Source organism: Larus michahellis, chromosome Z (genome assembly GCF_964199755.1).
Source record: "Larus michahellis chromosome Z, bLarMic1.1, whole genome shotgun sequence".
In the NCBI taxonomy this organism is placed as follows: Eukaryota; Metazoa; Chordata; class Aves; order Charadriiformes; family Laridae; genus Larus; species Larus michahellis.
The window spans coordinates 39,980,918-39,996,669 of record NC_133930.1 but is presented as its reverse complement, the minus strand read 5'-3'; the positions used below and the strand labels follow the sequence as shown (position 1 = coordinate 39,996,669).

Here is a 15,752-nt window from a genome sequence, read left to right as displayed (position 1 = left end):
TTGCCTTGGAACCGTATATCGCTACCTAGATATACCTAACCAAAAGGACTACTTAGTTTGCTTTGAAGAATATGAGGCTGCTTAGACTTCAAGGCTCCCCTGCCACATAAGCAAAGAGATGTTTTTTTAACCTAATTCAAACTGGTTGAAAGGCGGCTGTAGAAAGGATGGAAAGTCACAGAACAAGGAGGATGTGCTCCAAGCAATTCTGGCAATCGTTTTATGCATATGAGGGAGGTTGATCCCTTTTTGTGTGCAGCCCAAAGAATAGCGTAGCATAAACACTTGGGAAGAACTGAGTATCTGTCTACACTTTTCTCATTCTCAATCTGTGAGACTAGACAGTTTTACCACTTCATTTGTGACATACAGAAAAAAGGACAAATGAAAGCCCAATTTCAAATGTTTTTGGAACATGGCTAACAAAATGGTAAGGGAAACGACTGCATTATACAACTTAACAAGGGAAGGAGACAGAAAAAATCAGGCATGTATTTTTTCACAAGAAAAATTTGTTGTAATCACCTTGTAAAAATGGTTAATTTAACTAATTTCTTACTCTTGGAATTAATGGTTCAATGCAATAATTAAACTGTCTCTTCCCAGTCTGCAACAGTCTCAGTCAACAGAACACAATCCCAGAACTTATATTATGCAGCATCCCAATAAGCTTACTTACTTAACTTTTAATAACAGTAACGTAACACTGTACTCTTGCAGAAATAAAGGAATCTTTGAAACTTCCCAAGGCTGTCACTAAAAATACCAAACAGAATAATCCACTTTCCCACAGTACCACCTCCCTCTTGACTGGGACACTATCCCTCTCTTATGTATTAACATTGCCAGCAGATGCCAGCAGTAAAGTAACCTACATCGGGTCATTCCATGTTTCAGGTGTCTCTGGCTGAAATTCACTTTGTCTCCACAAAGTAGAAACACCTTGTTTCTTTGGGGAGAAGCTGTCATTTTCTGTGTGAGGCTGGACACAACGGGCACGTGCGTTAGGTCCCCTGTTCAGAAGAAGTTGATGTCCCCAGCAGCTCCTCCAGATAGTTCTCATTTTTCAGTTCAATATCAGCATATAGATAATGCAAGCAATACATCCAACCAGACAGTGGAAAAAACTGCCTTTCTGGCAAAAGTGCTGACTTCCAGGCCCTGGTTCAGTGCTTATTGTTTACCACAGAATTACCTGCTTTAGCATCACTTTTCTGCTGAGCAGATGCATTTTTTGAACCTTCTGTATGTGAACACAAGCACACTTAATACATACGGTCATGCGCAACTATGGAGGACTGTTTCTCCCTTGCCTCAGTTACGGCCATGGTTATAAACAGCAGTCATAACATATGGGAATTAATGAAACATGTTTGAAGCAGTAAACATTGGACTTTCATGTTATGCTTTCATATCAATGTGACTCTAATCCCAAAGACAGAGCAATAAGATGATGGACAAAGAGAAAAGCAGAGGGAGGGGACACAGGAAAAACACGGGCCATACAGCCTTCGTGATTCCTTTGTCTATACCAACCGGTCTCAAAGAACACCTGTGAGCTGCTGAGCACCCAAGATTAGTAGGGGAGAGTAATACCTGGAGAGCCAAAAAACTGCTTATGGAAATAATTGCAAGACAAATCCTGAACGTGGAAGCTGCAGAGGAAATAATGTCCCTGACAGTTTGTATTGCCATGCGGCAGCCAATGCACTGTCTTCTAAAGTCTTTATAATGCTACATTAATTTTTAAGCCTGCAAAATGATGCTGCCCCATGCCAAAGAAATGCTGTCTGGGTACTTGCAGGTCCTAGCTGACTAGAAAATAACCTCAGCAAGTGCCTCAGGGGCACCCTCTTTTTCTCTTTCCATCTCTTTTCATCCCCATGCAAGGTACTTGTAAAAAAACATCACTTGTGAGACAAAGGTCATCTTGTCATTTTCACAGTCAATGCACTACACAGATTTCTAACTGAAAATACAAAACCCCCAAAGCAATCAAACAAACACCCAACCTGAAAACATCCATATGTCTTCATAAAAGGCGACTGGAAAGAAATCTGTAAGACAACAGGAAACCTCACAAAATCACAAGATATGTTTGTAGATGTTGTCAGCAGATGTGTTGCTTCATCAACAACTATTTTGCTTACAAATTGCACTGATTTAAATGGAAAGACATAAAAGTAAATGTATTTAAACAAACAAGCAAGTTTGCAGTCAGCTTCTTATGACATTTTAACAATGTTTTATATCACCTTAATTTACCCTTGTTAATTACAAAAATAAATATTTCCTCCTGATGTAAGTACATTTAAGATGAGACTTGGGAAATAAGTCCTTACGCTAATTCTTCTCGTGCAACTGTATGGATAATGAGCATAGTTTAAGATTTTGTTTATGTTTTTGGAGTCTAAAATTAATCCTAATTTGGCAACAATGCCTCAGATAGATTGCAAAGAAAGTTACAGTCACTCCCAGTATTAGTTTACACAAATCAGAAACTCTTGGTAGGCTTTATGAATCCTTCATATTAGCTTAATTTAACTTAGGCTGCAGGTTTATTTATGAAGTTTCACTAATGAACTATTGTCAGTGTTTCTGAATATACAGCTATCTAAAGCTGATGATGTATTATAATTTTCAATATTTTTTAAAATATTTAGAGTAAGAACTGGAATACCACACAATGAGCAGTTTTGGCTAGGCCATGCTTTGCTATTCCTAGGAATATCCACCCATATTTATCTAAGATAGCCTTAGAAAACACAGGCTTGGACGCAATGAGTAAAGCTTGCTAGAAATTTGCTGCTGAAAATTCCAAATGTACCACCTACAGTGAGCACGCTTGTACTTGAGAAAGCTCACTGTGTACTGGCTACACCGTGTTATCTATATAATAGGCATAAAGAGCTTTGGATGAGATGGGTACAGGTGAAGTAGTCTGTCATCTGTTTTTTGAGCAAAGGACTAAAATCTGCAAATTTGCTTTCCCACCTGCTTGCATTTCACCACCTTTTACTATAACATCTACAGACTTAAAAGCCATACTGTTGGAGATAAGAAAGTACTACTATTCTCATTCTACTGAAGAGTTAGCAAGAGGTTAAATTGCATATCTGAGACTAGAAGGAACACCTTTACTAGAATAGCCACAGCTTAATAATGATAACTTTCAAAATAAATATGTACATTATGCACCCTTTTCTATGCTCTGTAAGCAAATCATCATACTGCATCTGTAAACAAAGCCAGGAATAAAGCTTCCAACTGCAATTTCTCAGCATCCCTGCAAAAGCTAGCAAACTGCTTTTAAGCCAATGTGAGGCAGGAATATTTTTTTCCACATTAGTGCTAGCCCATGGTAGAGGTATGCCCTGTGAATTAAAAGACTTTACATTGCAACTTAATTGTGCATGAAGAAACCAATTGATAGAATTTATTTTGTTAATGCTTTTCATCCATCTGATCTTATAGCTGGCAAGCTGATTTCTAAGATTTTCAGGGGACCTTCACCTGCTTTGGTGATAAATTTCCTATGTATTTGAAGTGTCCTACGCATATGACATCTGCAGATATCACAAATTCCTCTGACAAGAGTATCTGCTCTTGCCACATGCAATACCTGAAATTATATGAGTTAAAGGAAGTGAAGAAGTAAACATGTTTTTCTACTTTTCTTCAATTGTTTTCTAACTACCCCACCCTTTGTCCAGTCACTTTCACGGCTACAGGTGTCAGTTATGTGTTGCTTTTCAGGGACCACTGGACCAGCACAGCAACTGTGGGATCAGCAGCTCTGTAATAGCTCCACATTTGGATACTTCTCTGGAGCATACGTCACTTACACCAGAACATGCCTACATACGCAGAGAGTAACTTATCCCATCACAGATCTTGTGGTCAACTTCCCCATGAAATCGGGCTCGCAGAGATAACGCTTCAGATATCTACTACCATAAAGAATCCTTCCAAAGCTATTAGAATTACTCCTGGGAACTAGTACATTATTAAAACGTTGGGGTTATCGACCCCAGCAGGCAGATAACCGCCACCCAGTCACTCGTACCCTCCTTCCCATTGGGATGGGGGAGAGAACTGGAAAAGCAAATGTGAGAAAACCTTGTTGGTTGAGATAAAAACAGTTCAATAAATGAAGGGGAAAAAAAGAAAACAAACAACCAAGCGATGCAAAGGCAATTACTCATCACCTCCCTCCTGCATACCCATGCCCAAGCAACAGCTACTTTGGAACCACTCCCCTCCGCCCAGCTTTAGTCCTTAGCGTGATGTTATACAGTATGGGATGTCTCTGGTCAGTTGGGATCAGCTCTCCCAGCTGTGTTCCCTTACAGCCTCTTGTCCACCACCAGCCTCCTTGCTGGAGGGGACAGTATGAGAAGCAGAGAAGCCTTGATGCTGCGCAAGCACATTTCAGCAGTAGCTAAAACACAGGTTATCAGCACTGTTTGTCACAATTTTAAAACATATGGGCTGCTGCGGATAAAATTAACTCTTTCCTATATAAGTAGGAAAAATAAGCCATTAAAAATCCTTTATCAGGACTGCCCCTGTTCCTAGACCACCATGACTAAAACTAACACTATATGCCTATGTTCTTCGTCACCTTACATTTATGTCCAGTCATGTCCTCTGTTACAGATACATTCTGTACTTACGTATTTTATCTTCCATTCTTCTGTTTCACAAGCTTTTGTATGACAGTATATTATCAGTCACTATTTACCCTGATTCATGTTTTTTATCCAGACAGACAGCAATATATATCAGCTGGATAGATCTCAATGCTTGAGCAATCTCCTTTTACTTAAAAATCTCCACATTAGAGCCCCATCATTTCTGTGCAATGAAAAAAACAAATGAAACTGGAAAAAAACCTTCTCAAAAATATTTTGCATCAGTTCTACTGAAATCCCACCTAAACAGAAAAAAAAATAATCCTATGAATACAAGAATGCAGATCTGAGGTTTCATGTTTAGACCTCCTTGGCAGGAAAAGCAGTCTATTGGACCTCCCCAAAACAGTCTGGGGGAATGCTTTTAGGGAAAAAAGATATTCATGCTTTCATGCGAGGAAGATAATGACAGATGCAAGGATCCTATGGTCATAAGACAACGAAGAGGACCAATACAGTGATGTGCAGGCAGGTCAAAGATGGGTCTTTGCCCATTCTGCATACTCCATTTCTAATAGTGGATGGCAACATGCGTGACAACGTTTTGAAGGAATGAATATTTTTAACTTTTGGTCTCCACCATATTCCAGCTCAGAGACATACTTCCTACCTATTTTGAATTCTGAGTGCAATTTCAATTGCACCGTGCAAGATATGTACTGTGCTTAATCCTGATGCCGTTCTGCATCAAATGGACCTCCCATTTCACTTTAGAGCTGCATTTCAAAAATGAATGAGGAAATTATTGAAATAAGTTCAAGTGCGACTCCTATGTGTGCTAATAATTGTTTTTTAACGAAACTTACTGATTCGGCAGGAGAAAGGTTTGCTCCTAATTGGAAAAGGGGTTTCAGCATAAAAGCCAAACTCTCACGCACTCTCTATGCTGCAGAACCAGCTAGTAGCTGTTCATCGGATGTTTATGGAGTGTTAAGAAGAGTAGTGCAGGGACTTAAGTTTTGGGCTGAAAGGAGAAGTAACACATCGTTACACTCTCTTTGGCACTCTTTGACACCTCTAGCCAACAGCCTCACCATCCCACATGTTGGAGAAGTAAACAGGCCATCCTCTCTACCTCAGTTTGCCAAAATCAGAGATTTGATGACTGTTTTGGGACCCTGTAGCAATACAATCAATTTTGAAAGCAGGTTATACTTTTGTAGCATAGAGCCCATCAATGTGATCTACGTCAATGACCGATACCCACTGCTTTACTTCCGCATCTGAATTTCTCTAACTTGATTGCTTGCTTTCAGGAAAAAAAAAGTAACTTGTCTTCAAGAGAGCAATCTGACTTTGCTTAAAGTGTCATATGTAATAATTTGTCTGTGTATCTTTAAGAAAAATTACAAAATCACAGTAATGGAAATTACTAGGCCAGAAAATATAAGCCTGCCTATAGCAATAAAACTATACAGATGCATATTTTTTCTTTTGTAAGAAAAAGCAATATCTGAGAGTTTTATCCTGAAAATATCTTATAAAAACACCTACTAATCCTATTAAGACATTTGCTTATAGCATAACTTTGCAGAGTTCAACTGTTCATAGCATGTTATTTAGAAAAATGCTTTGATTAAAAAGCTTTTGACACCGGATTCACAATTGCTTTACCAAACTTGTAATTAGAGGTCTGCTTCCAATGCCACAAGCATTAAAGGGGGAATCTATACTATGCTTTGTGCAAGTATGTGTATGTGCTGGCAGAGAAGTCTCAATGAACCACATTTTGCACTGTGTTTGACTGAGCTGACTACTGTGAAATCAGCTGGCAAAACCAATTACCACATCCACAGCGTGGATCCACTCTTTAACCTTCTCTGATACCTACAATGTCTGAAATGTGGGTGCCACATAGAAATGTATTTGTGCCCTCAAATTCTACTCAGCTGTAGACCTGTATGTATAAACCTCTGCAACTTGAAAACGGTCTGCCATTTTACCCAATAAAAACTTGTCTACTGTAGTTGTAAACTCTCTCCTCCAGAGTTCAAAACCTCGAAATACAGATGCATTCTTAGAGGAAATACCAACTCTGGGAAAAAGACCATCTGAAAAAACCCTTTCATTTCTAACTCTCCATACAAAAGAATTCAGAAAAGTGTATGCCATACACCCCGTAACTATCAAAGCTTATATCCCTTCTATTGTTGACTTTGAATTGGAAGGGAAGATCTGACTCATTGTTATCAATTATTTACATAAAAGAACTAGAAGCGGTTGCATAATGCTTCAGAATTTCATTTTATTTGTGAGCTCATTGTCTGGTACTTCAGTAATTAGAAACAGGAAAAAGGCTTTCCTGTAGTGTTGTGGTTAAATGTTTTGGGACCATGAAAGTCTCATGAAAGACCATTACAAAAAGGAAGAGCACTGCTCTCAAACACCAGTTAGGCAGTGAGAAATACCACCCAGCGACCAATACCAAGGTAGTGAAAAAGGACTATTTTTTCATCTTTGAGCAACTGGAATTCTGGCTGAACTTTGTTTTTGTTTATTCCTCTGCTTGACTTCTCTCACTTTCAATAACTACTCAAAGAAATGTCTTTCCTTTGGCTCTCAAAAAATTATAATTCATACCACTTGTGGACATCAGAGGAGATTATGTAATGCAGTGTGATAATATAATGAGCAGATTAGAAGAGTTTACCAAAAAGACAATTTCTGGCAGTTCAACAAAACTTTCATTAGGATATTTTCCACTATCGAAGCTGGAACCTGGATTAAAATGCCACTGAATCAAGCCCTGTAGTCCAATGAATTTTTCATTGTCTTGTCAATAGTAAATGCTCTCACAAGGGACTGACCAGAGATACCAGTGATGAGGGGACTTGTTGCGGGTCAGTGAACCAGCTTGAGCAAGACCGCCTCTCCTCTAGCCTGGCTAATTGTCCTCAGCTACCACCAATTCTGGGGTCCCATTTACTCTCAAAAAGCTTCAAATGAACACGCGTTTTATTCTGAAGCAGGAAAACATGAGAATTTAAAAACATCAACACTTAGCTTGTTTTCTGTTCTGTTTTAATGCAGACCTTATCTCTTCCCATAAGTCAAAAGCCCTTTTTAGATTACAATAAAAACATTAACAAGTGTACTATGTGGTGGGGACTCATGCCCCATGTTTCTACAATATTTTTCTTTCAAGAAAGGAAAGATTTCCTCTAAAAATTTTGCACACATGCCTTAGGTCCTTCAGTCCTTCCCTGAGAGAAACAAAGTATGTATGATGATTTCGCCCGAGGTACGGCCACCTGAAGGACAGCCATTTTCATTGGGTAACAGCACACAAGGACTGTAAGTAACAGCTAAACAGAAAGTGAAGAAAAATATGCTCCAAATGGATCTGTAAAATTCTCCTACTTCAGCACAGTACAATTCTGCAAGTTGCAATGTTTATTTCCCTTATTTTTACAATTTTACACTGGGACCTTTAAGTTCAGCAACCGGCAAGCAACACAAATCTAATATCTCACAATCTCCATGCTGCATCACGCCCCTAGGCACTTGGTTGGGTGAGTAGATCATAATTAACTTGGAGGCTAGCTGATGAATCACTAACACTGCTCCTTGTAAAATGTGGCAATCTCACTGTAAACTGACACAGACTGCACCCTACTTCATTATTAACATCTGCTAAAATTGCAGCACAATAGGACATGGCCATAAGGCCAACAAGTTTAAAATCAGAATAGAACCAAAACACGATAGATCAGGATTGCAATCTCTGACTGCAGCTTCTATACCAACGACCTCTGACTGCTGTTGGGTTCAGACCCTGATTTTCATAAATGAACACTTCACCAACCCTTCAGAGACAATAATCCGAATCTTGTAGTTTCCTAACAACCCTAACCAAATTCCATTAGATTTGCAGTGACACTGAGACACGCTAGACACCTGACATTCAGTCTTTGGGTAACCTGCAATTAACGATACCACACAGTGTAAGCATTTGATCTATGGATCTGAAATACATATACATATTAAGTTAATTCTCTACTTGAAATTACCTTCCTCTTAAGGAAGATTTATCTGCTATCAAAGATGCTTCACTGGCATCAGACAGACCATGTTCTGCCGGATGACACCATCACTGAATCCTTTGAGTTTTAAGCATCCAGAGGCTAGAGAAAGTCAAGATGAAACACCATAGTTCAGAAAAAGAGCAGACACAGCGGAGATTCCCTCTGAAAAAGGCCTTTTCCTGGGTGCTGATACCCTGCTCCTACCTATCTCCAGCCTCCTTCCATAGCTAAATCACTGGCTTTCCCAGGTCCTCCCTGCAATTGTGAGCATTGGGACCTGCAGCTCCATCCTGTTTTAAAGCCTTGTGCAAGCACAAGCAAAAAAAGTAGTCACTAGTCTAAAAAAAAATTGTGAAGGTCTTTTTTGTTGTTGTTGTGACTAGCCATCTGACAGCAGAATAGTTTTTTACACAAAAGATAAAGCACAAGATGGTGCAGCAGTGCTTCTCAGTACAGCTTATCTTCCCTTCAGTTTTGTCTGCAGTGCACGATACAGCCAATTTCAAAGCAATAGCAACAGGCGCATACTGGCAATCAAAATGCATAAACTACACAGATAGATAGCCCCAGTTGTCAGGACTCCTTTCTATCACACTGCTGCAGTGGGAACGGTTTTGAGATGATCTTTCAAGCCAGAGATGAGAGACTTTAGGCTCCCTGTGTTTGACTGCTCAGTTCTTCAGATATCTGCTCTGAGTAGTGTCACAGCAGTCAATGAAGCTTTTTACTTTTACTTTTTGACTATCCAGGAGGCAACAGAAGCTGATCTGCCTGTCAAATATCTAGTATCCATTCTGATTAAATGGCTCAGGACATACTATAGGTCTTCGACACAAGCAGACAGTATAAACTAAGAGCTTGTCACTCTTGGAAGAAAATTAATTCTTTGGCATTTGATTGAGCATCTACATTAATATGATTGACAAAGGAAAGTAATAACGAATCGGAATGGATGCCACAGAAAAACCACGTCAATATGTTGGATCGAGCAGGACTGAAACTCATTAACTTTTTTGCTGTTGTGGGAAAGGATGTAAAGCTGTCCAGATATTGCAGTAAGTAGACATAAGTAGCTTGTGTTTCTTGTGATTTCTGAACAGCAAGAATTATTGTCTCCCAAAAATCTTACACTCATTAAAAAATAACTTAGAAGGTTATTAAAATAAGTTATTTATGTAGTGGGATGCATCGCTGAAGAATGTTGAAGAGGGATCCAAAGAGTGACTCAGTATCTCCAAAACAGAAACAACAGCTTACTTTTACTTTTTCTTACATAAGTTTAATAAGAACTGCATTAAAGTCAATGGGTATTATTTAAAGAAGTTTTTTAAAAGGTTGTCTGTTTTATAAAAGTATCTCTCAGCAGAATAAAACGTAAGCTCTGAAATACCATCCCCAAGAAGCTTCTCATGAAACAGAAAAACTCAATTTTTGTTTGGTCAAAATATCAAAATGTTTTAATACTATGAACATTTCTGTTTTATTTCTGAGGCTATGCAATGGGTAGAGTACCATTTAGTGATCCCATCTACCTTCTAAGGACCCATGACTGATAATATGTAGTTGTTTCAACACAGATGGTTGCAGGTAACGATGGAATAACAGAAAAAGAATAATGCAGCAGTACTCAGCAGTAAACCAAAACAAGATGCTTTGCATAGCAGGAATTACTTCATCCACAGCTGACTGCTGTCTTTAGCCTCTGAGCAAAAGGAAGCTCTAGTATAGGCCTGTACCATTTACAAGCTTCGCGATTTGCTGCCAATTTGTAGAAACCAAAGTAAACTTCTGGCAGGACTCCTACATACCATAGTAGTTAAAGAAACTATCGTCCCACCCTGATTTTGACTACAAGCCTTGAAAGATTAGTCTAACATTTCTTTCTACCCTCCTATTCTCCTTAACTAATAGAATATTTAATGTAAAAGTTCAAAAATATAATTTTGGAAAGTGCCACTCTTGTTATCTACAGTTGCTTCACAAACCCTCAGTTAGTTTTTTCTCATTCCTTTTTCCTCACCAATAAGCCTTGGCAACAGAAAGCCCTCACTACTAATTAAAAGTGAAAAACCAGCAAACAGACCCAGTACCCTGATGTTTCACATCTGCGTGCAAAATTGCCCAGAGACACCTGCTTATTTTTACAGCAATTCTTTTTACTCTTTATCATTCCATCCTTTAAGGTTGGGTTATAAAATGAGGCAGAATAAACTAGATCATTTCACGGAGCGATGGCGCATTTGAACATCCCACCTTTACTGGAAGACACAAATCACCATTATGCAATGTTGTCCAGTTGCTATGGCAGGAAGCAGGAATCAACTAAATTGATCTTGCACATTACAAAATCTTTGCAAAGTATGGCTTTCAGAATGTTACCTAGTTGTGGTTACCTCAACTGCCAGGCACAACTTGAGTATTTAGTGCCAAATAGCCACATATGCTGTATAATCAGAATTCCTCCCCTGATTTCTGAAGACATTTTAGACATATAAAAATATAGACAGGCTACTAGTAGAGCTTTTCAGTACCTATGTAGTTGTTTAATTGTTGTTGAGTCCAGTGGAAACTAGGGAAGGAAGGGAGATAGCCCCCAAAGTTGAAGGTGCTTAGGTGACACTTACCAGGCTCAGTGTATCTGCTAATTGGAAATACTGAGCCTCTGAGCAGAGGTTAGGCTGCCAAGTAATCTTACACTGAAAGCATGCTTCATGTATCGTCTGTGTCCAAAAGCTGACTCTACACCGACTCCATACCTCCTGATAACACTGACAAAGCTCAGTACAGCACAGTATCGGCCCTCCCACCACCACGTCTCACCGCAGGACCTTAGGGATTGGGCTGTAAGAGTATTCACCAGGGAGGCAGGGTACAAAACCGCAAATCCCCCATCTCTAGGAGAGAAATGAATCAGTCCAGTTTTATATCCCATATAAAATTCTAAACCAGCAGCAAAACAGAAAGCAGCCGCCCTTCTCAGGACATGCTTTGTAAGAAACTGATGACTTCAGTACCCAGCCAAAGAAAAAGATTCAGCTGTGATTCACAGATGGAGGTACATGGCTCCTTGCACCAGCGAAGAGGGTGGATTCCTGAAAATGCACCTAAACTAGGAGGCCTTCAAGCGCACACTCACCATACCCCAACTCCAAGGACAGGAGCATCTTCACGCAGATGAGCCGAGATGTGTCCCCGAAGTGTGTGTGGGGATGGAGGCTGGTGGACAGAGAAGAGAGGGATGTGCTGTGATGTAAACTGGCAGCTGAGCTGAGGAGTATTTGCAGAGGGCCAGGCTGACTGTCACATCTTTTCTCAAAACCTCTGGGAGGCCACTGCTGGCAAATGCATGTCCGTCACACTCAGTTTTGTGGACGACAGTCACAGGCACTTGGGGCATTGTCACACAGTCACCTTAGTTCACTGAAACTGGCATTGCCAGTGAGAGGTTCAGGCCATGCTTCGTCTTCCCTACTTGTGCCTGTCTCGCTCTTCTCTGACCTGAGGCTGTGCTGAATGAGACACCTGCCTGACCTGGCTGAAAATGTAGGTTGTTGCTGCTGTTGTTAGCAGCACAGTTTTCAGCGCGATTCACTCTGGAGAGCTGCACAAAGGCTGAGGAAAGGAGGAAAGAGCAAACATGAGGTAAGGAGTGGGGGTGACCACCCTTTTGTGGTGATCAATCAGCCACCGTCTTGCTCTTCCAACACTTTGTATGGGGCTATAATAGGGATAACTAGTTCAAAGCTAGGGCGGATGCTGAAGTCATGAAGCCATACAAATTAGTTCTTGCAGCATGCTGAATGACAGTGCCTGCATATTCTGGGCTGTAAGCAATTTATGTTCCTACTCGTTTTCAGGTAACTAGCAGGTTTATAACTCTTACTTGTAATGCTGAGTCATCTCGTAACCAAACCAAAGATTTCTGGTATTAGACACCAAAAATGTATAGCACATTTGTTGATTCTGACCTTTTTACACCAGTGACAGGACACCTCTAAAACTGAGATAACAATGGCGCATGAAATTCCTCAGTTGCAAGAAAAACAGAAGGCTTTGGAAAGAGTAAGAATCGATAGACTTTTATTCATTCTTTTGTTTCAATGAACGTGTGTCCTGAGGATATGTCCTAACACTTTCAGTGTAGTATATGCATTTTCTGTACGAGCACCTAGCTCTGAAATCCTCGGCTTGTCACAAACTTAACTGAGTCAATGTAGCAATCAGGGCTATCTACCATTTGTTCCACATCAGTGTTTTCTTTTTGCTTAAACTAGCCTGCATGTGCAGAATGTTTTTATATCTCAAAACAAAGGGGTTTACTGAATTTATCTTTTTATTCTCTCATGGTACTTTTGCTTTAGGAATGTTTTAGTGAAGAAGAGGCAGATATGATTCAGTAAACTGAGCTCCTGTATGAAAACAGGATGAAAAAGATATGCCTAATAGGCAAAAGGGAAAGAAACAGCTCTTGCATGTACTTGTTTCTAGACAAAATATTTGGCAGCATGTAAACGGCATCAAATAAGAACAACTGAATGAGAACACGTGCCAAGATTGCAGTCTCAAATAAATAAACTATTATTATTATTAAAATTAATACCAACATAATATGTTTCTATGTTGAACAGTATTTCTAGTCATCACAACTAAGATGTGTGTATGTACATTTATTTATACAGCTTCTGAGAGCTAAATCCTACATGTTACTCATCTCGGCCTACCAGGCAGGATCAGTCTGACTGACCAAACAATTATTTGGCACAATTAACCTCAGTTTTCAGTTATTTCACCCTATGGCTGAAAGTAGCTGTGACAGCTCCCCGAGATTCACTGTAAGACAAGTGGGTCTATATGTAACAGGCAGCAAGGCGTAACGAGGCCCTGTTCTTCAGCCTGTCCATACATGGTGCCCCACTGCTATGAAGAAGGCGTTAACCACGAGAGGATTCTCCTATCAAAGTGTGATCCAAGGTTGCTCCAATTGCTTTCTCCAGTCAAAGCAATGTTAAGTTTTGCCGCTGACTCCCAGCTTGCACCTGCTGCATTCTTCTGGAGATTGTGGGATTGTAGCGAAGAGGCAACACAAACCCAAAACCATTTCTGTTGTGTAAAGGACAATGTTTCACCTCTTTTAGTCTCTCGTCTGTAGGCAAACACTACTAAATGCTTTCCACAATAAGAAAACAAACCCCTAACCTCAAGAAAACAAAATGCACAGTCACCATGTTGACTCCTCATAGGATTCTCCTTCCTCTAACTCATGCAATTCCACAGAAAGGTATTCATTTCTGCCAAGTATCTAGTTAAAAAAATGTAACCAACACATAACTGCCCTCAAATACCCATGGAGGCAGAAACGTGGCCTGCTTCCTGAGGTGAGGTATCCCTCCCACTGTCTCCCCCAGTCTTCACCACAGCATATCCAAAGAACAGAGTTAGAATGACGAATACCAGGAAGCAGAGCTCTGAAGGAGAAACACGTCACTTATGGAGATACATGCAACCAGTCATGTGACACAAATATCACAATCTGGCAGAATTGCCACTTCTGGGTTTACAAGGTTTCTATCAGACCTCCACATGTAAAATCTCCGTCACTTTGAGAGACATCATGAGAGAAAAAAAAATATCTCCATTAACTTGTCTATTTTTTCAATACCCAAAAGTCTATAAAGTTCAAGAAAGTCAGAAGCCAAGGCAGTTGTCACACATAATAACCCCCCAATAAATCAATGAGATGATATCTGAGAAAACTAAGACACACCCCTTATATACTGCATCCCAAAGGGATTGAAAATGGTTCATTTCACATGCCCAGAACTCCCAAACTAATTTTTATGTGTTTTTGGATGGCTCCAAATGCTTTGAAAGCGTCATGCAGTGTGCATGGAATAGATATAAACATGTAATTTACAAGATTTGAATGCAAATCATGCTTCTTTATGAGGATTCAAGTTTCCTAGAATTTCATAGAAGAACTGGTACTTTCTACTTGACGAACGAGATTGAAAATGTCACGAGTGTCATAATGCCTTACTTGTTCTCATTGCTGGCATCATATCGAGGCATAGGGTCAAAATCATTTCCATTGACATCAAAACTGGCCTGTGAATCCTGTAGACAACAGGAGAAAGAAAACGAATTTCTCATTAACTAGGATTGACTCATGTGGCCTATACATTCTTCAGCAGGTTCCTACAAGAGTGTAATTAGGTTAACTTAACATTCCTGTGGTTTATGGTGACTGCATGTTTTAGGAAAGGATTATATATTTAATAATTACGAGGTTTACGTATTTTATTTTATTTTTGTAAAAGGGAAAAGGATAACAAATGCTCTGAAAAAGCATAGCACCACCGTCAGAGAGGAAATAGAAAGTGGTGTTTCATTTAACCAGAAGACTACATTTCTTCTAAGAAACTTCAGGAAGTTAAGAGAGTTCATTCTCAAAATTGGTATTTTGCTAAATGTTTCGAAGTTCAAGAAATTATCTACACAATGATGGCTCAAATTTCAGTCATAGTTTCAAGGAATAAGGATAATATCGTGTTCTTAAGAATATTACTATAAAAATACAGCTTGAAATGCAATGTAAACTCCCATTTCCCTGGGAGTGTAACTGTTTCAAATATTTGCAAGATATCTCTGTATTTTTGTTCCATATTTTACATTTACCAGGATTCTTACAGCTGAAAATAGTTTATAGAGTAAATAGCTGCTGGTTTATATGGTTGTCATTAATTGATGCCGTAGCATGTGGTGCATTGACATGACAAGCAGCTCTTTTTAATCTCTTCTTTGTTCAAAACCAGTTACCACATCCACCTCAAATATTCCTGTTTGCAGCCACACCGTAATAATTTGACATATAGAAGGCATTTGTCATCAAACAAGCAATGTGTACTGCTTTGGGGGAATTCCTTGTTGGCGTAAGGAAAGGGAGAGAGGAGGTGGTAAGGGAATAAATAGCTGCTTTAAATTTTATGGAAGGACAGTACTGGGATGAGGTGACATATGATACAATCCCAGTCAT

General features: G+C 39.5%; 1 protein-coding gene across 2 annotated transcripts in view; it reads right to left on the bottom strand.

Annotated features, from left to right (window-relative positions):
• Positions 1-15,752, bottom strand: part of PCSK5 (proprotein convertase subtilisin/kexin type 5) — a 253,931-nt gene that overhangs the window by 157,077 nt on the left and 81,102 nt on the right. For both annotated transcript variants that reach the window (XM_074569790.1, XM_074569788.1), the window contains exon 5: positions 14,757-14,833. In XM_074569790.1, coding sequence (XP_074425891.1) covers positions 14,757-14,833 — 77 coding nt within the window. The remainder of the gene's footprint in view (positions 1-14,756; positions 14,834-15,752) is intronic.